The 22,584-nt window shown below is 38.6% G+C and overlaps 3 protein-coding genes across 3 annotated transcripts; all 3 read right to left on the bottom strand.

Annotated features, from left to right (window-relative positions):
• Positions 1 to 7: 7 nt before the first annotated feature.
• Positions 8 to 2,542, bottom strand: ribc2 (RIB43A domain with coiled-coils 2; the record flags this gene model as incomplete). The annotated part of the gene is made up of 7 exons (XM_083974355.1): positions 8 to 77; positions 166 to 332; positions 437 to 646; positions 833 to 951; positions 1,031 to 1,339; positions 1,495 to 1,540; positions 2,426 to 2,542. The coding sequence occupies 7 exons, from the start codon at positions 2,540 to 2,542 to the stop codon at positions 8 to 10; spliced, it is 1,038 nt and encodes a 345-aa protein (XP_083830481.1).
• Positions 2,543 to 5,201: 2,659 nt separating this feature from the next.
• LOC310986963 (putative polypeptide N-acetylgalactosaminyltransferase 8) lies at positions 5,202 to 12,130 on the bottom strand. Its single transcript, XM_083973094.1, has 11 exons — positions 11,901 to 12,130; positions 10,899 to 11,253; positions 10,646 to 10,812; positions 9,873 to 10,059; positions 8,173 to 8,370; positions 7,872 to 7,986; positions 6,770 to 6,955; positions 6,109 to 6,246; positions 5,911 to 6,003; positions 5,632 to 5,802; positions 5,202 to 5,481 (listed from the first exon to the last, which is right to left on the bottom strand). Exons 1-11 carry the CDS (start codon positions 12,070 to 12,072, stop codon positions 5,362 to 5,364), a joined length of 1,902 nt encoding a protein of 633 aa, XP_083829220.1. The 5' UTR covers positions 12,073 to 12,130; the 3' UTR covers positions 5,202 to 5,361.
• Positions 12,131 to 16,379: 4,249 nt separating this feature from the next.
• LOC310987885 (putative polypeptide N-acetylgalactosaminyltransferase 8) lies at positions 16,380 to 22,021 on the bottom strand (the record flags this gene model as incomplete). The annotated part of the gene is made up of 11 exons (XM_083974354.1): positions 16,380 to 16,514; positions 16,671 to 16,838; positions 16,926 to 17,021; positions 17,457 to 17,594; positions 18,535 to 18,720; positions 18,830 to 18,944; positions 19,509 to 19,706; positions 19,854 to 20,037; positions 20,151 to 20,317; positions 20,420 to 20,669; positions 21,913 to 22,021. The coding sequence occupies 11 exons, from the start codon at positions 22,019 to 22,021 to the stop codon at positions 16,380 to 16,382; spliced, it is 1,746 nt and encodes a 581-aa protein (XP_083830480.1).
• Between the last annotated feature and the right edge of the window lie 563 nt (positions 22,022 to 22,584).

Below are 22,584 nucleotides of genomic sequence, written 5' to 3'. Positions count from 1 at the left end.
TCATCCATCATCTGCTGCAGGTGTTGAACTTGGAGAAGAAGCTCTCATCGATGCATCCTCTTTCAATGTCTGGTCTCCTGTAAAATAAAAACACATTTAGATACAAGGTGAATTGAATGCGCTCTGTGTCAAATTTCATGAAGTAGTTTTAGAAATGTAACTGACTGTTGTTTGTGTGTTTCGGCCAGTTTGACGTTGATGCTGTCCAGGTGTCGTCTCAGCTGCTTCTTCAGTTTTTCCTGCTTCCTCTCTAGTAGCAGAGCCGTATGAGCAGAAGCCAAGCGAACGTGATCAAGCAATTCCTCCTCTTGCTTCTTCTCTAATTCTGTCCTCTACAGTTGCATAAACAGATGACGGCAAGTCAACAAAAAGTTCCTACAGACTGATTTTTAAAAAATGATCCAAAAGAGCATGTGTCATTTGTTTCCTGTTTTACCTTTCTGTCTTCTATTTGATATTTATGGGCCTGGACGACCTCCTGTGGGCTCTCCTGGGGGGCTTTCCTCTCACTGCTGGGAAAAAGACCGGGCACCGGTCCCACCATGTCCAATGTGGCATTGACATCTACACCGTTCAGCTGTCCCTGCAGTTGGTTCGACTTGTCCGCTCTTTTCCGCTCCTGCTCCTGGCGACGCCTCTCTTCAGCCTTTTGCCCAAACAAACAGACAGAAAATATGAGCTGAAAAAAACTTGGTACAGTTTAACACCATGACATAAGTAAAAAAAGACAAAATAAATTGGAATGAATGCATCTCAGCCTGTGTTTCCAAGCTTTCAAAGCTAGTTTTCTGACCTTTTTTCAACAGTCTGAGCAGCTAATATTATGACTTACCTTGGCTCGGTTAAACTCTTTAGTAGCAATGGCTTCTGCTTTTCTCCTCTCCACCTCGAGGCTCTGAAGCTGCAGAGCTTTGTTGTCCACTTCTACTCTGCTTTGGTCATAGTGCTGCTCTGAAAGCCAGTAGAGAAAGTGAGGATATGTTTCATGTGTGTGTGTGTGAACTGAGGGGAGGAGGTGAGAAAAACCTACCTTCCAACTTTTGTTGATGCCTCTCTGCCTCCTGTTCGCTCTGCTGCTGGATGAGCCACTCTCTGAGCTGCTCCCTCTGCCTCTGCAGTCTGGTCTTACTTTCCGGGTCCTCGCCCGCCAGGCCCGTGACCGTCATCTGTGCGGCATCACTGTTTGTTTTTGGGCTGTTCAGGTCATACTCCCTCTGGCTCCAAGGCTGCTGGAACTGCTGGCGGTAGTTTACAATGGCCTTCTCCATGGCCCTCTTCTGTTTCACTTCTCTATTATGAAGAATGGAGGCTACTCTGCTATTATGCTGCATTTCAGCATCTGTATAAAGATAAAATAGCACACACAAACACATCACAAAGCATGGGAAATTATGGATGTACAGAATAAGTGGCAATCCCTGGGTCATATTTAACACCAGCACGTGATTTGTAACTCACCGCGTGCATTTTGTTTCTCTTTTTCTGTGTCTTCTAGTTTCTTCTTTTCTTCCATCTGCATGTCCAGGGCATCTTTGTCAACCTGTACAACAACAACAACAACAGCAGAAGTATCCGTCAACAATGTTTATTTTGTTTGTTTGTTTGTTTTCTGCACACATGTTGACATTAGAGCTATACTCTACATGCCAGCATTTTTCTCAAAATTCGTTTTTCCTCGTACCCTGAGCTAGACATCCACTTCAGCAACACTTATAGACACCAAACCCTCTAGTTTTATTCCTTTCTACATTCTGAAGGTTTTTACAGAGGGGTTTTATAGATATAGGCTATCATTTACAGCCTGATTTATACAACATTTTATCCTAAAAACATGACAAAATTAGATTTTTTAGGGCTGGTGACAGTATTTTCTCATTTACACAGTGATAAAGACAGATATCCAAAATCCTCTCTATAAAAACTTACTAAATAAAACAAGAATTTTGAAAGTGGCTTTATCCAATGTTCAGATTTCTGTTCTGGAAATGTATGCAAATGTGCGCATATTTAATTAGATAAAGCCTCATTTACATATTCAAACATACAATTTTACAAAACTTGTAATACAAAAAATAATTGTCTTAATTAATGTAAGTGATACTTGGGAAGTTTCATGGTGGTATCTGTTAGTTTACCCTATTCACCTGTAGTGTCTCACTTTAGCATAAACAATAAATTGGCAAAACCACTTAGATTATTTGAACATTTTGGTTTTAGTGTTTAGTTGATCAGATGTAGCCTATACTCTGTTTTGTTTTATGTTTTGTTTCTTAATCCTGATGTATTTTATTTTATTGATTATAGCCTATACTGTTCTTATTTTATTATGAAGTTTTTCATTGTTCCCTGAATCTAGCTACTGGTTAATGTTATTTACAAGTATCTGAATAAAGTTTATTGATTAAAAAAAAAAAAAGCCACTTACACCGATGGTTCTCACTTTGTCGTTAAAAATCCGCTCCTGTCGGTCAGTCTCTCGGTCACGACGCCTCTGCAGACTCGCCCTCGCCATGCGGTCACAGAGTAGTTCACTGTTCAGCATTTTTGACAAATTAGTAGGCTATATGTGAAACTTTTGCGTTTCAACGAGCCGCAGTTTTCACCTGAGAAACGCTGCAGTAGGCTACGGACTTAAATTTCAAACACACTGGTTGCTAAGAAACCGGGGCGTCGTCGTGAATCCTCGTAACATGTCGGCTTTTTCCGTGGCCTTCGACGTCACGTCTCAGATCGAGATAACGCCGTGTGAAAAAAAAAAGAAAACGCACCTGATATGGAAGTTGGAAAGAGTAAACCTGTTGTGTGTGGACCGCGTTTGAAAGGTGAGAAATAAATCTGACGCTTTGTGCATGTTTTACATGTAAACAAACACAATCCAATGCCCTACAAGAACAAAACAACCTTTTATATCATGGCTCTTCAGTCACAACTCCAACACATGGTTGACTGTCAATTATGTAGGCTAATGATGGTGGAGCTAGATGTTCCTGAAAAAAATAAAATAAATTAAAATAAAATGTTTATGTTTATTTTTCCACTCCTTCCCAAGATGAACCTAAGTCATATGGTATTGGAAAGGCTCAAGACTGATGGTGGAGGTGTATCATTACGAGTTTGGTAAACCCTTGATGCCAATTTCTAGTTTCAACAACAACAACAACAACACACTTTTGGACCCCTTTTTTTTTTTTAAACATATGAGGCCAAATTTCTATTTTTGAGCGTATGGTGAAAAAGGTCAGTTGCCCATGATGTACTACAGTAGCTAGGCTAGGCCTACCGGTAGCCTCTACGTGATTAATTTTGATAAATTACCATGAATCACACTCTATTTGATTAACCTCCTGGTTGCTCAACATTCCCCTGACTAAACTGATCACACAAGACTTTTCAGTTCAGTTTTAACCAAGCGACACTGATGGGTGGGAAATGTGAGGCAGTTGATTCAAAAACAAAAATTTGCGCAACCATGTTCTGAAAGAATGACTTTATACAATGCACACTGACAAATTACACGTATGCATTGGTGTGCTATGGCCCTACCTTTATACACACACTTCTCTCAGTACTTTTGCATTTGTTCACCTAAGCGTGAGAGAGAGATGCCACCAGTGAGGTTAGCCGTTAGAGCTCAGCAGGTACAACTGGAACTGGTGAGGCACATTCACATGGTTTTTAAAATGGATTCAAATAGCCTATATGCAGCCAGTTGTAAATTAGGATTAATCATCGTTCAAGTTAATAAATCAAGAAATATCAAACACTTACTATTATACAAATCAATTTTATTTTCATAATCCATGAGAAAAATAAGATATTGGAAAAAAATTAAATAAATATGTATATACACACAGTATAAAGGCCTTTGTCATAACATGACAACTTGTGGCCAGACCCAAATAAGACCTTTACTTGACACTGGATGTGCCAAATAACTTCAGGAGATTAAGGCTGAAGGTTAATTTACTACAACAAACTCTGATGAAACACAGAGAACCTATAACAATCCAAAATTAAATAATAGACAGTACAATTAATTAAATAATAGACAGTACAATTAAATAATAGACAGTATATTCAAACGTAGGCTATGTGAGTTATCAATTTTACACAAATGGGACCTGCATTTTCCATTAAGACTGGACCCCACACACCACAATTTTGGGATATTTGCAAAAGAAAGACAGACAACAGAAACAAAAAAAAAAACCCAATACATTATCTTTTTAAGACACCGCAGCACATTTTGTAACATGGTGGTCCTTTGTACTAGATAATTAATTAGTTGTTCTCTTGCTGTGATTTTAAAACAATCGGTAATGTAGAAAAAGATAGCCTAACTAAAAATTAATCGTCAATGTAGAAAAAGATAGCCTAACTAAAAATTACATTTATGTTTTCAAATCTGAAACTCAATAGCACCCAAAGTAATTAAAATGCTTGTACATGTGGTTATGTGTTGCATTCATTATCTGTGGTTACAGAAGTGAAATGTGTAAATTAAATTTACACTAAAAACTGAACTTTGACGGTTAACTAATAGCAATGATAACTGTTGCCTAAATTTTGTGCCGACATCAAAACTAGGCAAAGATAAAAAACCAACGTTTGATGTGAAGACATTACTAACCTGCATAACAATGGTTCCCTTTTACAAAGAGGATGAGGTGATGCTGGGTCCAAACTGTGCAGCTACATCAGGAGTTGTGTATAACAATTTCTCACAGCTTTAGCTACTTCAAAAAACATAGGCGAGTTTGTATCCAACTCTTAACAAAAAAGTCGGTGCAACCAAGGTTTCAGCCCTGGATTATTTTAGTGATAGGCCCCTGGATTTAGGTACTCCCATGTCAGTAGACAATCACATAACATCGAATGTCACAATTAATCTGATCAGTTAGAGCCGGGAAAAAACACATTTAATTAATCGCCATAATTTTGGATACAAAAACATGAGGCCCAAACAATATTGGTTTTTCTCACTTATCTTGTTTTCCTATTGTAACTCTCATTTATCATCATTATAACATAACCTTGGACCTCAGTAGTTCATGATTATTATTATTACTCATTAAAATAATCATTATAAAAAAAAATGCTCATATTGATGAATAGAAAAAAGAATCCTTTATAGGCTCTGTTAAGACATGACGATAAACAAACTTACAAAATTGTATTTTAGGGAGAGTCAATACATTTCTTTACAAAATCAATTACTTTTTCAATCCCAAATAAGAAAAAAATTAAATAATTATAATTCATAACAGTAGCTTCATTTAATTGACATTCTGTTAGATAGATGTTACTATCCACTGACCTATGAGAAGAGAAGTGCACTTGTTGTTGGTCACACAGACACTTTCAAAAGGACTTGATTATGTGCTGGATTTCCCATCTCTGGCCAGTGCATTCCTGTATAAGAAGTTTGGCATCCTTAATCTCCAGGCATCTATTTGTTTGTCTGTTTTTGAGTTCTTTGCCCTGTAAAAGAGAATAATGTGTCAAGAAGAACACGGATGTACAGTATTTATTCATATCGTATCTCACCCTCGCCCACTGTTTTAACTGACAAAGATTTTCATTGTGCACCATTCACGTGCCTGTCAGGATAATAATCTCATTTTGCAATACCTGAGTGAAGTCCCAGTATATCCCCATTCCTTTTTGCATAGCTTCTTTGCAGTTGTAAAGGCCCGGAACGGTTTCCTTTTGGCCAACATCTGTCAAACACCGGTTGTCGTTGTACTTGTGCGATTTGATGCCGCCGATGTAGAGCTCACCACTTGTGCGGTAATATGTGAACTAGAGAAAAGAAACAATGTTCAGAAATCAGAGGCTAATCCAGCAGCAACAGAGAGACTACAGACAGTAGATGACAGATCAGAGTCTCCTCGTGGTAGCATCACTTACTTGAGGCCCATAGTAGAAGCAGGTGAAGGAAATGGGTGTGTGACCTGGCACTGGGCCTTGGTCTAAACACATATTAGCATCAAGATTCTTCATCTAACAAAGGAGGAATGCATCATTTTGTCAGTGCAACATGATCAAACATAACAAACAGGTGGTGGTTAGTCAAGACAAAACAAAACAAAACGGAACGAAACGTACCCCTCCATAGGCGACTAGGTTCTCCCAGGGATCCAACTTGGGATACACATTATCCAGGTACCATTTGAAAGGTTTACAGTTCAATCTCTCCCTGAGCTTTTTCCTCTCAGACACATCCCCAATGTCAATTCCATGATTCTGCAAAAGCAAAGAATTAGGCAAGATTTGTTTGCGGTATTTTACCTTTAAATTACTTTCTTGTGCTAAAAGCCATCCGGTGCATCTCCTAACTGCACAGCAACCTTATGAGAATTGACTTTAAAGGGAAACTATGCAAGATTTGCACCTTAATTAAACATCTTCGGAGTAACTGTGATGGTTAAATTACTTGTTACAGGGAGAATGGAGTCTCTTTGCCTTCTTCCTGGGGTCTCTTGACCGAAAACCAACCTGGCAAGATCAGAATGGACTGCTTTATAGCACTACGACACAAACACGCCCGGCAATCCATAATCTCTTGCTAACGTTACCCATCTTGGTAGACATCGCTCCATGATTTAGCCAGCTTTGTTGAAAACAAATGCACATGACCGGAGGGAGGGAGGAGGGTTAGCGGTGAGTTTTTACAACAGTGAAAATATGCACCCCGACCAAAACAGCGAAAAAGCGACCGACTTGCATAGTTCCCCTTTAATTATGGACTATTTTAATTCTGAAGCACCTCAAATGGCAAGTTCCAAGCCAAGTTGATGTTGTGTTTGTATTCGTCCATCCAGACTTCCGCTACCCTCAGGGCGTTTCTCTTCATGGCTGGGGCCAGATCTGGCAGGTAGGGCTTGTGGTATCTCTCGATGTGGGCAATCTTGGAGCAAGGAACTACTTCAACACTGCCACCACATGTCCACACCTGGAGAAAACAAAGAGGTCACAAATGATGACCATGTATCATGTGTGTCAAGAAACTGCAACATATCATTATCTTGAAGTCGTTGTGGAGACAATAATAAATGGTCAAATCATTTATTGGTGACTTTAAGACAGAAACCTCTTTCCGAGTCACACAAGCAGACCGGACAAAGCTTTATAATTACCATACACACATTAAGAGATGGATCAATGCTGTTGTATTACCTAACTCTTCCCAAAATGTAAAGCCTTCTTCTCAAGGAAAACAATCCCTCCCTCTGGTCCCCACTAAGGTTTGTCATAGAAAGCTAAGGTTTTGATCTCCAGCTGCAAACATGGCTTAAAAATGGATTAGGGCTACCGGGCTGACTCAGCTGCCAGACAGTAGTTTACCTTTTACACAACAGTTACGCCTATATCAAACATCAGAGGGTAAGCCTCTCCTTCTCAGTCTTACAGTATGAATAACCCAAGTGGCACTTTGCAGTGAATTAGCATTATCATTGGATCATTAAGCATAGTGAGAGAGAGATAGCGACAGAAGATAAAACATAATTATGAAATGCTTGTGAGACTAATCAATATGGTAACTCACTGTTGTGGTACTACTCTATCATCATGATGTTAGAAGATGTATTGCTTTGCTTGTTCTTTGTATGCATTCGGCATCATTTGAGTCAGGCACTCGAGACGAGATACAACAGGATCCAGGAATGGAAAATGGAAATGTATGACTTAGCAGATGGTAAGCACTTCACACACTCTTTAGCAACACCACGAGACAGGGTTTTACAGAGGGCAATTACAGCAGCAATCATTTAATCCTCTGTCTCAACAATTGTATACTCTTTCTTGCTGCAACTAGGATTGTGTCACCAGATGTGGTAGCTGATGTTAGACAGGTGTGGTGTACTCACACGAATTCCCAGCTCCACATTTTCTCCTCCATACACTTTCATTCCTTCATCAAGGAGTCCAATTTCCCCAAGGAACTTTCTTTCAGCAACGAGGATTCCCATGACTGATGGACTCCTGAAGTGAAAGATGAAAGCCGTTACCACTGCCCCTTTCAAAAACATCTTTTGATGCAATGTACCGCTATAAACTGAAACCGTTGCATCTGAAAGAATGTCAAATGATCCAAGTTGTAGCTGATAAGAACATATATTTGTTAGATGCTTAATCAGAGTGAGATCAATAAATTCCACTTCAACTTACTTCCCAGGCAGCGAGCCGTCTTTCAGTTCATAATACTCAGGTGTGAAGCTCTCATACATGCACCACAGAGCCCAGTCGAAGGCGTGTGCTGCTGGAAGGTACTGAATAACCTTGAGATCGTCGAAGTTAACTCTGTCAAACACGGGGGACACGACCACTGTCCGGTCTCCTTTGATCTGTGTCAGCATGGGTTCAGCCCTACATGTGGGGGGAGGTAAAGAAAGACAATATGACACTTATCTTTCATTTTACAGCTCCACTCAGTTAAGTTATCTTTCAATTTCACAGGCCCAGCATCACCTCAGCAGTTGGTGATATGATTGGTATGTTTTTATAAATAGAGCCAGAGCGTAACAAACCCAATTCTTTGGAAGCAGCATTGAATGCTGGAGACAGGTCAAAATAAAGACCAACCTTACTGTCAGTATAACATGTACAGTAGGCAGATTTATGCTACGTTCACATGGAGTCTGGCAGACGGCATGCCGGACTCCATATTAGTGGACGAGAGAACGACGGTAAGACTTGGGGGAAATATTTCAAACATTTTTAACTTTTGCCGTCTGGCGCGACGGTATCCTCAACCAAATGTGACGTGGCATTTGCCGTTTACCATTTGACGTTTGCCGGACTCTGGGTCCATGTGAACGTAGCATTGGTTTCCTCCTTAATGACAACTGTATTCACTTGTTTAAATTTCATCTAGTTACTGTTTTGGATTATGAGCTAAAATGTGAGGCCATCTTTGGTGACATAGGGCTGTTGCAATCATGAAATTTTAGTTGACGATTAATTGCCATACAAATAATTGCAATGAACAGTTTAATTGTCTTTTCCTGATCATTTTATGCCACTATTATCGTATAAGCCTAAACATAGTTTAATATTATCTATTGTTGTTATTACTATTATTATTATCTCTTTTGCCTCCCTTATGTACCTATTTATTTTCACCTCCCAATTAATTATTTTTGCATTTATTTTTACTTATTTGTATTTTTTTTTCTATTTTTCTTTCCCTCTTCTTGGGGGATGTTCTTTTTCTGGTTCTTTTTTCTAATGTACCATTAAAAAAAGAAAGAAAAAAGTGGGAAACAGCTGTGGAATAACTATATCTTGTATTGATGCTTGTGAAATGCTTTTCTCCAATAATAATAATAATAATAAAACATAATTTAATATTACACATACACCTAATGAAGAAGAAGAGCCATTAGCGTTAAACACTGAAACTTTTTTTTTTTTTTAAATGCTGTTTGCCTTGGCTTTACAACTAAATGATGCTTAAGTCGATTGTCATCAAAATGCGGTCCTCAAATATTAGCAATTCAGTTCCTCTAGAGACAACAGTTTGTGCCGCTCCACTCATGTGTCATCAAACCATAGAAGAACAACTGGGTGCAACATGATGATGTCATTAAAAGAGGACCAGTGGAAAACAACAAGGAAATAGTGATGGAAAATTTACATTTCTGTTAGTTTCATCCAGCTGTTTTTATAAAGACAAATGGAAACGTTTTTAACGATTATGTAAAATATTTGTGGTCCGCTAAAATAATTTCGATCAATAGTGACAGGCCTATAGCAACAACTTACTGGAGTTGCTTTATTTACAGTGGAGATTCCCAGTGTAAAATGTAACGGTAGAAACACTACATGTCATTGGTGATAAAAGCTTCAAGATTTTAACACATTCTTACCACATCTCATGGACCTCTATGTGAGCGTCCAGGATGGCCACCACGTCAGCGGTAGCAGCTCTCCACCCAGAGGCCCTCGCGTGAGCAAGCCCTCGCTGTTCGGTGTGCCTCACTCGAGTAATACGAAGGGTTGGGTTCTCTTCCTCCAGTGACTTCACATAGGCGTCAAGTTCCCCCTTCAGGTTTTCTAAAATTAAAAGAACAATTAGGGCTTATATTTTGAGAAAAGGTAGTAGTCATCGCTGATGCAAATTAAGACAAACCCATATATAGCATCACCTGATAACTGGCCAGCATGCAAAGCAGATGGAAAGCTAGTTGCTCCGTGAAGGAGCCTGCTGATCAACTCTGACATTTAGTTGGCTCAAATAAACAGGAAACACCAGGTAAAAAATGGTCTGGAGATGATTTTTTGCAATACTCGGTTGCACAACATCAGAGATTAGATCAAACATCTCTGTCTGACTCCTGCATAACAAAGCTGTTTCTCACATCTCAAAGTAACCGGCACTAGCACTCAGACTGGTAACACAAGGAAATAGCCAGCCTGACTGTCCAAAAGTAAGGTAAGGTATCATTAACCCGTAGCTTTATGTTGACACAACAGATATTTGAGATTTCACGTGACTGCAGTTTGTTCACATTTTGACATTTGAAAAAAAAAAAAAAAACAGATGGAGATGGAAACATGAGTGAGTGTGGACATCTGCACAATGCTTTTTTTTCAGCCTGGCATGCTTTATCACACAAATGTGTTTGTATAGCCAACTAACCATTGGAGCTGTTGTCATCCACCAGTATTATCTCGGCCAATAGGTGTTTCGGGGTGCGATCGATGATGCTGCGTGTGGCTCTTTTTATAATAGACAAGGCTTCATTCAGGTAAATCAGTATCACCCCAACAGTCGGCAGATCTTTTTGATAAGTCTTATTTAGACACCTATCGAAAGAAATGATTCATTAGATGGTTGTGTAATGGTTAACCACAAATCACAGTATGATGAAAAAATGACTGAGAGTCTGTACCTTTGGTCTCTGGTATCTGGAAGAACTCGATCTAATGGGAGGCGATCGCTGAGGAAGACGTTGTATCCGTACTTCTCAAACAGACCCTGTGCTTCTTTTTGGTCATCTTCAGACAGATTCTGACCCCACTCCTTGAACAGTGCGGAGTTGGGGTACAGTTTAGAGGTCTTTTTTTCTTTCGGTGCCTCCTCCTTCTGTTCCTTGACCTCCGCTGCAGGTTGCTCTTTCTGCTCTGGCTCTTTTTGGACCGGGGCCGGCTGTTGGACCTCTGCAGCTTGTCTCCGTCTGTCTCGGTCCTCCTCAAGGATTTTCTGCATGATATCCTGCTTTTTCTCAAAAGCCAGGATTACATTGTCTGGGATCAAGGAGACAGACGGAAGGAAAATGAGTCACAATCACTGTTGGCCAGACTAGACCTTAAAATGTTAAATCTGAATAAGAAAAAACACCTCATGAATCCATTTGTTTTCAAGGCTGTGGTTTGTTTATCATACAGTCATTTTGTTGGTTTCCACAAGATCATTTGGTGCTACCACAGTAAAGACGCAGTGTGCATGGACATGCCATGTACAAAACAAGTGTGCAACCATTACAAGTGTGTAGCCTATAAAGTCAAGCTGTGTTTTTTTTTTTTTTTTATGAGGGTGGGTATATTTACACACACAGAAACACACACAAGCTGTAGGCAACAGACCATATCACCAAGTCTTTGACTTTTTCCAAAAGAATAAATTGTGGTTTGTTGTTGATATTATTTTCTTTCTTTCTTTCTTTCTTTCTTTCTTTCTTTCTTTCTTTCTTTTAATCTGTCCTGGCACATGCATACAAATGAGAAACTTTTTTTTTGTACTTTGTGAATTGATGTTAAAGTCTTAGATTTTCCTCCTTATAAATAAATAAATAAATAAATACAAAAGACTCACTACTTTGCCAATTGGACCCTATAATAAATCGAGATAACGCGTCTGTCTGCATGAGGTTAATCATTGTCTCTCAACTCACGGAGATTGCTGATGCTCGCCTCCAGGTCGGAAAAAGTCCTGATCATCTGCGACGAGCCGGCGGCCGTCTTGTCGGTGTATTCATATCCGCTCTTTACAAACGTGCTCACCACGAACATGAGCCCTATGCCCATCAACACGACCACCGGCCGCTTCAGCCACACCGCCCTCATGCTGACAGCGAGTCGCCAACTGAGCCCCCGCAGCGATGCCACAGGTTCCCTGGCAAACTGGTTCAGCTAGACAGGTAGCGGTGCGTTTGTGTGTGTGTTTTGGGTGTGAGTTGAGGGTATCAGAGGAAATCTGCGCTTCCTATTCGCGTCGGGCACAGGTGCCTCTGATGAACGCCTACGTCAGGATTTCGTCACCTGTAGGCTATACCTAAACCAACGGCTGGCTGCATGTTGACTGATAGTGAAACTTATCCACGTTGGACTTCTTCACCTTTCTAAAAAGAAAACACACCTTTTGCAGAACAGGTAATAAAAAAAAAAGTGCTGCATGGTACCCATAACAACAATAATTATAATAATAACAAAAATCATAACAACAAAAACAAAATCAATATAACAATAAAATAAAAACAATGACAAAATCAGTTATAACAAAATATGTTTTTAAAAACCCACATGTAGGCTACCGACTGGCATTTGTGCAATAATCTTAATGTTTTTTTTTTCGTTTTTTCTCTCTATTGTCTTATCCATTTCCACTATTTTATCTTATGCCTGTTTACTGTTTTTCTGTATGATGTTTTCTTACTTCCTATTGCTTTATTGTTTCAATGATATTGTATTTGTATTTTGTGAAGCACCTTGTAACCTTGGTTTTGAAAGGTGCTATAGAAATAAAGTTTATTATTATTATTATGTTGAACTTTAAAGTTATTAACCCTGGACAATCCGGAAATCAAAGCAGACTTAAAATCATCCATGCCGTCTAACCCTAAAACAGTTACAGAATCTATGTTTCTAACATTATAGGCCAACTTGCTCCATGAAGATATGGCTCTATATAAGACTGTTGTTTTTTGTTTTTTTTTTTTGCATTGAGCACGATTTTGCAGGAGGCACAACAAATAAGCCCTTTGCAACCTGTCTCATGTGATGGTTATGAACATCATGAATATGACAGATTCTAGAAAAGAAACATGTGGGCTTATTTAAGGTATTTGAAATTGACAGTAATTATATGCCATTATTTGACAATTAACAATTAGATTACAGTAGTAGGCTATGTCTTTTGTATGGATAATTATGAACCAATTGTCATGAAAATAAAAAAAACTGGATTCATTGGAGAAGATTTATCCTCTGGGATGCTATCAAAAGACCTTCTGCCAACTGTGGGTTTACCAACAGACCTTACCTCTTTGAAAGGAAGTCGGCTAAATAAAGATCCCTCAGACAAAGATAGGTTTAAATAGTCAGCTGGGATGATAATCTATCAGTTGAAAACATCCTGGGTGTGGAGAGGTGAGGTAAAGTGGAGACTATAAAGTGAATTTGTGCTGTTTTATACTAGGAATAAGTAACACAAACTTCGGATTCTTAGTAGGTCCCCATGATTTGTATGCTTACCGCTTGTCTTTTCTGTGAAATGTGTAGTTTTATTATTTAAACTTGTGTAGTCATTGCAATTTTTTCCTCTCTTTTATTTATTAATTAAATGCACAATATAAATAAAAAGTAAAAAAAAAAAAAAAAAAGAAAGAAAATACAGCATGTGTGTGAGCATTTTGACTTCTATTCTACTAACTCATATAGGCCTACGTATATGACGCCGGATCTTCAGGATCTTTATCTTTTTTCAAGATTAGACAAATACTGACTAATGACATAGTTTCGGGAGAATGATGAGCTTTGTTAAAGGGATACGCCAACAATTGGATTTTCGAAAATAACTTATCAAGTTCCTCCTTAGTGCTGTTATTGTCTGATGTGTAGCCTACAGTAGGCCTATTTAAAAGCGAACAATCCAAAACTATTTTTCCTGTGAATAACTGTGGCATCGCTTGGGTGTGGTGTGTTGTGAAAATTCTTTGCGGAGCCATCTTGATAAATAATTAAAAAGAGACTTATGCCGTCCGACAAGTTTTTATTTTCTTGCAAGGAAAGGTCAGTCCTCACCCGAGCACACTGTAAAAAACCCAATGAATGACATTTTGGGCTAACCAAAAATATATTGCTGAATCAATTTCTTGGTGTGGTATCAATTGACTGAACCTGTTAATCTATGTTGGAACGATCATTCTTTGGAAATTGTTGAAAGAACTAACATATTCAAATACAGTGAACACCCACAGTTAGCTATTGGCTCAATTAAAAGACATAAATCCAGTCAAAGAGATGGTGGCTGTCATGTGACATTTCATATGAGTGACTCGTTCAATCAATGACAAATGATTCATTAAGTGAATGAAGTCGAAACTTGTCCACAAGGCCAGTGCAAATGTGCCATTCGAGGAGCAGCATCTTCAGAGACCAGACACGGTGAGTTGATTCACATCAAGTTGCTAAATAAACTCTACTTTGTTGGTAGTTGTATCTTAACTCATCATGGTCGACATGTTCCTAGCGAACAAGTTAAATAACCGTCTTAATATTTCTTTGGCTTTGATATTCTAGCTAGTTAGCTAACATTAGCTAGCTGACAGACTGACTAGCTAATGTTAATGTTGGCTGGAGGATAGCCCCGGCCATTCTGCTTATAGATCAGCTAAACTAACGCTTAGTTTTAATATTTTTTCATGCGAGAAAGAAGAAAGAAGAGATCTCATTGAATGGTTTGTTAAATGAAAAGTGAGGCTCCAGGTCAGAAGAGCTGCGCTGCCCGCGCCCACATTCATATCAATAAATTCATGTTTCACAATTAGCCTAACTGATTGGTCTACATTAAATTTAATCTAATCAACATACAACAGAGGGAAATTCTTTGTGACGCGCTTGTGTTTTCACTGTTTTCGCCTGCTGTAACTTAAGCAATATTTTTTTTCATATGATATATGCAGGACCCACTGTATATTGTTTTATGATTTATTAATGTGAAACAATTTTAATGTTAGTAAATATTATCTCCCACGTGTGGCCTATTGGTGCAAGTAATAATGCAGTGTTGAACATTGTGTGATGTAATTTCCTAATTGTTCTTTCTATACAGAACACAACATTACCATGCATCGAAGATCGGTTGCAATCCAAGGCCTGCAGTACTTTCTCAAAGAACCTACACTATCATGAAGACATGTCAGGTAAATCAACATTTCAGGCATCAGGGGGAAACACTTCTGCTATAAATATCTTGAAAGATTTTAACAAGTCTTGTATGTACTTCAATTTAGACAGCTGATGTGGAGACTGCGACTGACGGAGTTAAGGTCGACATCCTGGAGTTGGTGCCAGTTCCTGCAAAGTTGCACTATTTGCATTTTTAATAAAGTTGTGTTAAAAAAAACATTGCTGCTTTCATTCTGTTGATTCAGTATTTCTAGTTTTACATCCAGTTAAGAATTTTATGTTGATTGCTTTAATGAACAATTGTATAGAAACTAATTCCCTAGCTATTTTTCATTGGGATGTCCAATGAATAATTTCTAATTGAAAGCATGATAAGATAATGGATAAACTTTAATTGAGTGAATTCTTTAATGGTTGGGATAATGAATAAACTTTAATTGAGTGAATTCTTCTGATGGTTGGGCAAGCAAACAAATCAAATTGAGCCAACTAAGATTTTTTAATTGAGAGAATTACTTGAACAGAGAAATTGAGTAAATTAACAATAGCTAGGGAATTAGTTACTGAAAGATTTTACATTGGAGCAGCTCTTTTTTTTTTACAGTGCAGTGATATTAAAGGAAAGACCCTGGGCGTGGGGAGACCTAAACATTTATACCTGAGGAATGCTCTTAGGGTAGTTTCATATCCCTTTTCCTGCTGCGGTTTTGTATCTAGGTGGAAAGTTAGTGCTAGACATTACAATTCACAAATGGTTAAAAGACAAAAGGACACCTGATATCTTGGTGGAAAAATAGGGTGTAGAGACATCTTAAGTGGTTGAAATACAGAAAAATTGAAATTTCCATTACAGGTGTCACAAAGCCCCCCTGGCAAAAATACACTAAAGTCACTTCAGACTGAGTTGTGCCTCAGTGGAGCTTAATGGCTATGCCCCTGTCTGTTTATCCTGCACAGGGTTTCTGTTTTACACATTCTCTGGTGATATACTATTCAGCCTGCCATCTGACCGGAGTTATAAAAAATTATTCGAACCTTTCTCCTAAAAATGTGGTAGGAAAATTTTGAACATTGGAAATATTTAAGATTAGTTAAAAGGATTACCTGCAAGGACAAACACAAATGCACACTCAAAGCACGGTCATTAGATTTCAATTTTATACTGAACAAGAACACAAACAGGAAAAAAACAAAAAAAACAGTTTGATATCTTAACACATTGTACATTTTGATCAAGCACTGAACTAAAAACTTCCGGTGACATGCTCAATGGTCCAGCTCTGTCCACTGCACTTCTGAATGATGAGCTCATAGTATGAGTTTTTTCCCTGGGCGATCTCGAAACATCTGTTTGTTCCTTTGTTTCTGATTGCTTGGCCCTGCAAACGTGTGATCAAAATAGAACAATAATTAGTACAAAAAAATAAGAAACAATATTTCAAAATGCCTGTGTGTAGCTACAATTCCCAATGCCTTTGACTGCTCTGTGTCTGAATGACATACAGTATAACGGACAGTGCCAGCTTAGGTCTTACTTGTTTGAAGTCCCAGTACATGTGTAGTTTACTCTCCCTCGCCACATGGCAGTCATGCAGGGTGGGGGTGCTACCAGAACCGGGATCCGTCAGGCAACGGTTATGGTTATATTTGTGAGCTTTAAGCCCGCCGATGATGATTTCACCTTCTGTGTTGTAGTAGCAACGCTGGTGAGAAAGTTAAGACTGGACTTAATTTAATGGTTTATTATGACTCCTGTATCCTTTTTCTGAAATCTGTCTTACTTATATTACCTGAGGCTGCATGGCGTGGCACGCGTACAAGATGGGGATGTTTCCTGGGACGGCTCCCTGGTCCACACAGAACTTTTCAAGAAGGCTGTTCCTCAGCTGCACAGGTCAGTTTGAAATTACTTATACAACTGTTCACTCTCATATATTCATGCCTTTTAAAATTTGTATTTAGTTTAAGCACATTACTGGGGTTTATATGATTCATAGTAGGCTAAACTCTTGATTCTGATTAGTGATGTCCATTAAAGTCTGTAATGGACATTGGACAATGTAACAAGAAGTTCTCAATTGAGCTGTAGAGATGCCATACTGTTGATTTTACTTACAGTAGTAAAGAATCTCAAGTTGCTATGTCTTTTGCGTTTACCTCACTAATTTAAATGTGTTTTATGTATTTCAAAATGCAATTGTCAATCACAGCTTTAGCATGGCTACATTTTAGTGCTGATCTTGAATTAATTTGCTGTTAAAACGCTCACATGTAAGATTAATTGTTACATTTGTTAATTAGTGACTGAAACTGGTCCTTACCACACCATAACCCAACAGATTATCCCATGTTTCCAGATTTGGATAAACGTTGTCCTTGTACCACTTGAAAGGTTTACACTGGAGCTTGTCCCTCAGTTTCTTCCTCTCGGACACATCGCCAATATCGATTCCATGATCCTGTGTGTCATATGTCATGTCAGAAAGGTGCATGAACAATGTCAAAGGTTTTAATCTTAATATATATACACTACTCAGTAACACTTTGTAATACTATTAAGCATTAGTTAATCTTTAAATACTGAATTCATCATTTATAACACATGCATACTCATATGTAGTTTATAAACACAGTAAAAAAATGTTTTACTCATCATTGATAAGCACTAACTGTATTATAAACTACACACTAATCAGTATTAATGTGTTATAAATGAAGAATTCTGTATTTATTAATGCTTAATAGTGTGTACTTTTTATAAAGTGTTACCTACTCACAAAAAGTTAGGGATATTCGGCTTCCAGATGAAATTTCAGAACACACCTAAAATGCACTATAACTTTCACAGGTGAAATTAATTTGACCTAGTCTAAACTGTTCAATGTTTCAGTACTTATAACATAACCTTTTGTTATCTAGGTGATAGTGTCTGAGTGTCTGATCCATGAGTAAATATTCTGCTTCAATGACTGTATTTAAACAGTCCTCTTCATCTTTCTGTTCTGACACCTAACAATCCATCAACAGGACTTGGCCATGTTGAGGCTTGAAACGATGGGATGTTGTCAGAGGGTAGTGTCCACTGAGCTTAAAGTGTCACAGAGCATCATTAGCAGGTTGAACAGAGCCACAGTTATCCTTTGGCCACATGACAACTTATTGACACATTGATATTTTTTTGTTGTGGTAGCCTATATCCACCACTGTTGTTAGCTTTTGTTTCAATATATTGTTTGAAATGAAGAAATTACCATTCCATACCTATAACATAACTGTAGCATGAACTTTACATTTTCCATAAATTTCACCCGAAAGTCAAATATCCCCAACTTTTTGTGAGTAGTGTGTGTGTATGATATATATATATACACATCCAGGAATATAAATAAGTGTGGGGACCTTAAAAGGAATGTTCCAGGCAATCATGACATTCTTCTTGTAATCGTCCAACCAGATCTCAGCAACCCTCAAGGCGTTTCTCCTCATGGTGATTCTGAGATCAGGTGCGTACGGTTTATGGGCTCTCTCAATGTGAGCTATCCTTGAGCATGTCACGACCTCGACGCTCCCTCCACACAGCCAAACCTGAGCAGCCAAGACGGAGATCAATACTGGTGCAAAGCCTCAGCCATAAATGACTTAAAAAAACTGTGGGAGACATGCAGTGTGCGACTTAACAGTTGCGGCTACTCACACGAATCCCAAGCTCCACATTTTCTCCACCGTAAACTGTCATTCCGCCGTCCAGCCCGCCAATTTCTCGAAGGAAACGTCTGTCTGCTACAAGGATTCCCATAACAGATGGGCTCCTGTGTCAAAACCAACCAAAACTGTGCAATTAGTCTACCATTGAGAGAATCCTTTACAAAAGAGTCCTGGCCAAGATAGTAACCATAAAACATAATACACCAAACAGCAAACTTAATGGCCTCAAGAAAAACATACTTAGTCTTTTGTTTATTTTGTTTCTGGTTTCTGTAGCACTTTGAGATTACTTTATGAAAAGTGCTTTACAAATAAAATGTATTATTATTATTATTATTATTATTATTATTATTATTATTATTATTATTATTATTATTATTATTATACATGTCTCATTGACCACATTATTTATCACACATTAACGTTTGTGCTAAAGTATTGCAGTAGTTGCTATATGTTAGATGTTAATTTTTGGTGCTATTCTTCATGTCTCTTGTGACTACACATGAAAACAATGCCCTAATAAATCAAGGACACTCTCTGTATGCATTTTATGATCAAGTTATTACGTTTAAGATAACATTTTAAACAGGCAACAATATGTTCTGGCTCAGGGTCCATCATTATAACCCTGCTCATTGTAAAAAAGTGTTACGTGTTTCACATACTTCCCAGGCTGTGATGCATCCTGCAGCTTCATCCACTCTGGGGTGAAGAACTCATACGTGCACCACAAAGCCCAGTCAAAGCCATGAGCGTATGCTGAGTACTTTTGCGCCTGCAGGTCATCATACTGGACCCTATCTAACACAGGGGACACGACTACTGTCCTGTCAGCTTTGATCCTGGCCAGCATAGGCTCTGCCCTGTAAAGGACACCAAGATACATTACTACACAAGAGGAGGAGGATGTCAAATTGGTCATCTCACGACAGTATTTGTTTAGGGTTATAAGTAACAGGAGCAAGGAAATTAAAGATTTTACCAAGGCTACATTGCAATTATGTTCTTACCATCCCTCTTTGGCTTCGATATGTGCATCTAAAATGGCCACAACATCAGCTGTGGCACGCTCCCAACCTGAGTTTCGTGACTGGGACAGGCCCATTTGTTGCTCATGTCGCACTTTTATTATGAGTCCAGGCCTCTCTTTGTGAATCTCATCTATGTAATCCTGTAGAGGTTTCCCCAGGTCATCTGTAAAAGATGGCCTACAGTCAGACTTAAATGATTTGGTAACATACAATGAGACATCTGGGTGATGTGATGAAACAACATGTGATGAGTATCGTACTGTGAGACAAACTTACTGTAAGTGCTACAGTCATCCACCAAGATGATTTCCTTGAGCAGGTGCTTAGGAGTGTGAGTGATAATACTTCGTATTGCCCTCTTAATGATAGACAGAGCTTCATTGATGTAGATGAGAACCACACTGATGGTTGGCAGGTCTTTGGGATACGTCTTTGTCAGACATCTAAATGGTGAAATGTGAAAAAAAAAAATCTGGTTCATACTCATTCAGTCAACCCTAATGCGCGTTTGTTATTTCCTGAAAGTTCACATGAGCAATGCTTACTTCTTATCTCTTGTATCCGGAAGCTCCCTGTCGAGTGGTAACTGGTTGCTCAGGAAGACGTTGTACCCATAAATCTTAAACAGGTTTTCTGCCTCTTTCTGTTCCTCCTCTGACAGATCATCACCCCACTTGGCAAACAGATAGGACTTTGGAAATAACTTGGGCGCGGCAATCTTCTTTTTCTCTTGCCCCTCCTTTGGAGAACGTTCATTGACGGAGCTCTTTTGACCGGATCCTTCTATTAGCTTTGCTTTGGTTGATTGCGTTCATAAAAAGACAGAGAAGGGTGGCAATTGAAATAATAATCAGTGTTGTTCGATGTCACTGACAAATCTCAGCAGAGGAGTAAAAAAGGATTGGAAGGCTCATCGGTGCTGCGTGTTCTCTCAGCCCCATTCTGCCATTTTGTGCCTTGTTTCCTCTTTTGTCCATTACAGGTCTACATTCTCAAGGGCGTTTGAGCATTTGGCTGCTGTATCAATAACGATTTAGATTTGTATTGTAGCCTACATGTAGAGTGCATTTGTTTGACACTTCAGTCTCCCTCATTGCTTCCCACTTTATTCTAATTCACACATAGACTACTACTAATGATACCAGCTTTTATGGCATGTTTTTAAAGTGGCTGAGACAGATCCACAGTATCAGCGCTCCTGCTGCCTTCTGAAAGAAGTGACTGTGATGTTTATCAGTAACGAAAAAAAAAGAACGGCTGGCTGAATCAGTACAACTAGCAACGTGAATGTGGACCCTGACAACTGGAAATGTATCTGAGGTACTAGATAGATTACTAGATTGTTATGTAAGTTGTGTCTTGAAAGTACTTAATTGTTGCCCTTTTTTTGGCTTTTAGGTTGCCTTTAACATCTGGCCAGGGACAACGGACGAAAACTAGCCTTGTTGGCTAACTCTGGCCCACTTACAGTTTTCTTTTAACTCTGTTGATTAGTGGTGCACTGTCCCTATGAAATAAACTAATAAATGAAAATGAAAATGAAACATGTCTCCAAAATAGGTGCAACATCTTTCACTTTGAGACAATGCCTCACTTGTTCCATTGATGATGTGATATATTACTAATATTACTTACTTATATAACTGTCTGCTCACATTTGTGCCTTTTAAAATTTGAAATCAGTTTGGTAGAGTAGATTTTAGAGTAAATCTTGAATGAACAGTGCAGCAGTTGTTTATGCCAGACTTGCCACTGAGATTAGTGATATGGTACTGTTGATATTTTTACCAAAAGATACAGTAGCCTACATGTTTGGGGTTATTTTTAATTTAAGGTGTATTGTTTGAAAGCTTGTCCATTTGTGTGTTAAGTCTGAAACAATGTTGGTGAAATGCGTAAAATTGGATCATAAAAGGAAAATAAAAAAGACTGCTGGAGCTACTCAGACCTATGAACATGAATTTCAGAAACAACTTCAAAAACATTTGGAGGCCTGGTGTGAAGTTCTAACCGCTGATTCAGAGTAAAGTGGACTCACCCAGCCTGTCCAGACTGTGTTCAATCCGGTCCAGTTTCTTCCACACAACCTCTTCATGTGTGTCTCCAAGTTGGCCCCGTCCCAATCTCCCATTCAAGTAGGCGACCATGCAAAGTAAAAGTGTACAAACTCCAAGAAACCCAACTCTTCTCATATAAGTCCTCATTGTGATATCTCATGAAGCTCGATGTCATTCGACTCTCTGCGCCATGTCAGTAATTTTTCTCTCCACGGACCTCACAGCCCAATCTGTTCTATAAATCACGTGTTATCTTACAGATAACCTTTCCCACCACATGCAGCTTAGAGGACTGTTTCATGTGGAGTCTGTCATTTCACAGTTGCCTTAACTATCTCTTTGTCTTGCGTTTACAACTTCTGCTCTTTGTAAATTGTGTGGAGGTAATAAATACTGCACATTAATTACCCATTAATACATATTATCTTTTAATGACAGTTACTGATACAATGCTGTTGCTTCTGTTTTATGTACTGATGTAAAGTGCGTCTTTGTACCATTGCTTCAAAAAGGGCTACGCAGCTTCCGACGGCAATTGTGGTGGCATTTTTTATGAGAAATGACATATAGCTAAGCCTGAAAACAACAAGACCAATGAAAAGAAAGTTATGCCACCTTAAAAGGGCAGAGTGTGAACTGTGTTATTATGTAAT

Source organism: Trachurus trachurus, assembly GCF_905171665.1.
Source record: "Trachurus trachurus genome assembly, chromosome: 6".
Classification (NCBI taxonomy): domain Eukaryota; kingdom Metazoa; phylum Chordata; class Actinopteri; order Carangiformes; family Carangidae; genus Trachurus; species Trachurus trachurus.
The sequence above is the reverse complement of the archived record's forward strand: the minus strand, read 5'-3'. Positions and strand labels throughout refer to the sequence as shown.

Coding starts and splice junctions, on each gene's coding strand:
- LOC310986963 (XM_083973094.1), bottom strand. CDS start 12,072: ATGAGGGCGGTGTGGCTGAAGCGGCCGGTGGTCGTGTTGATGGGCATA. Junction 5,803..5,910: donor GCTTCTACTATGGGCCTCAA/GTAAGTGATGCT, acceptor TCTTTTCTCTAG/TTCACATATTACCGCACAAG. Junction 5,482..5,631: donor TATACTGGGACTTCACTCAG/GTATTGCAAAAT, acceptor TCTCTTTTACAG/GGCAAAGAACTCAAAAACAG.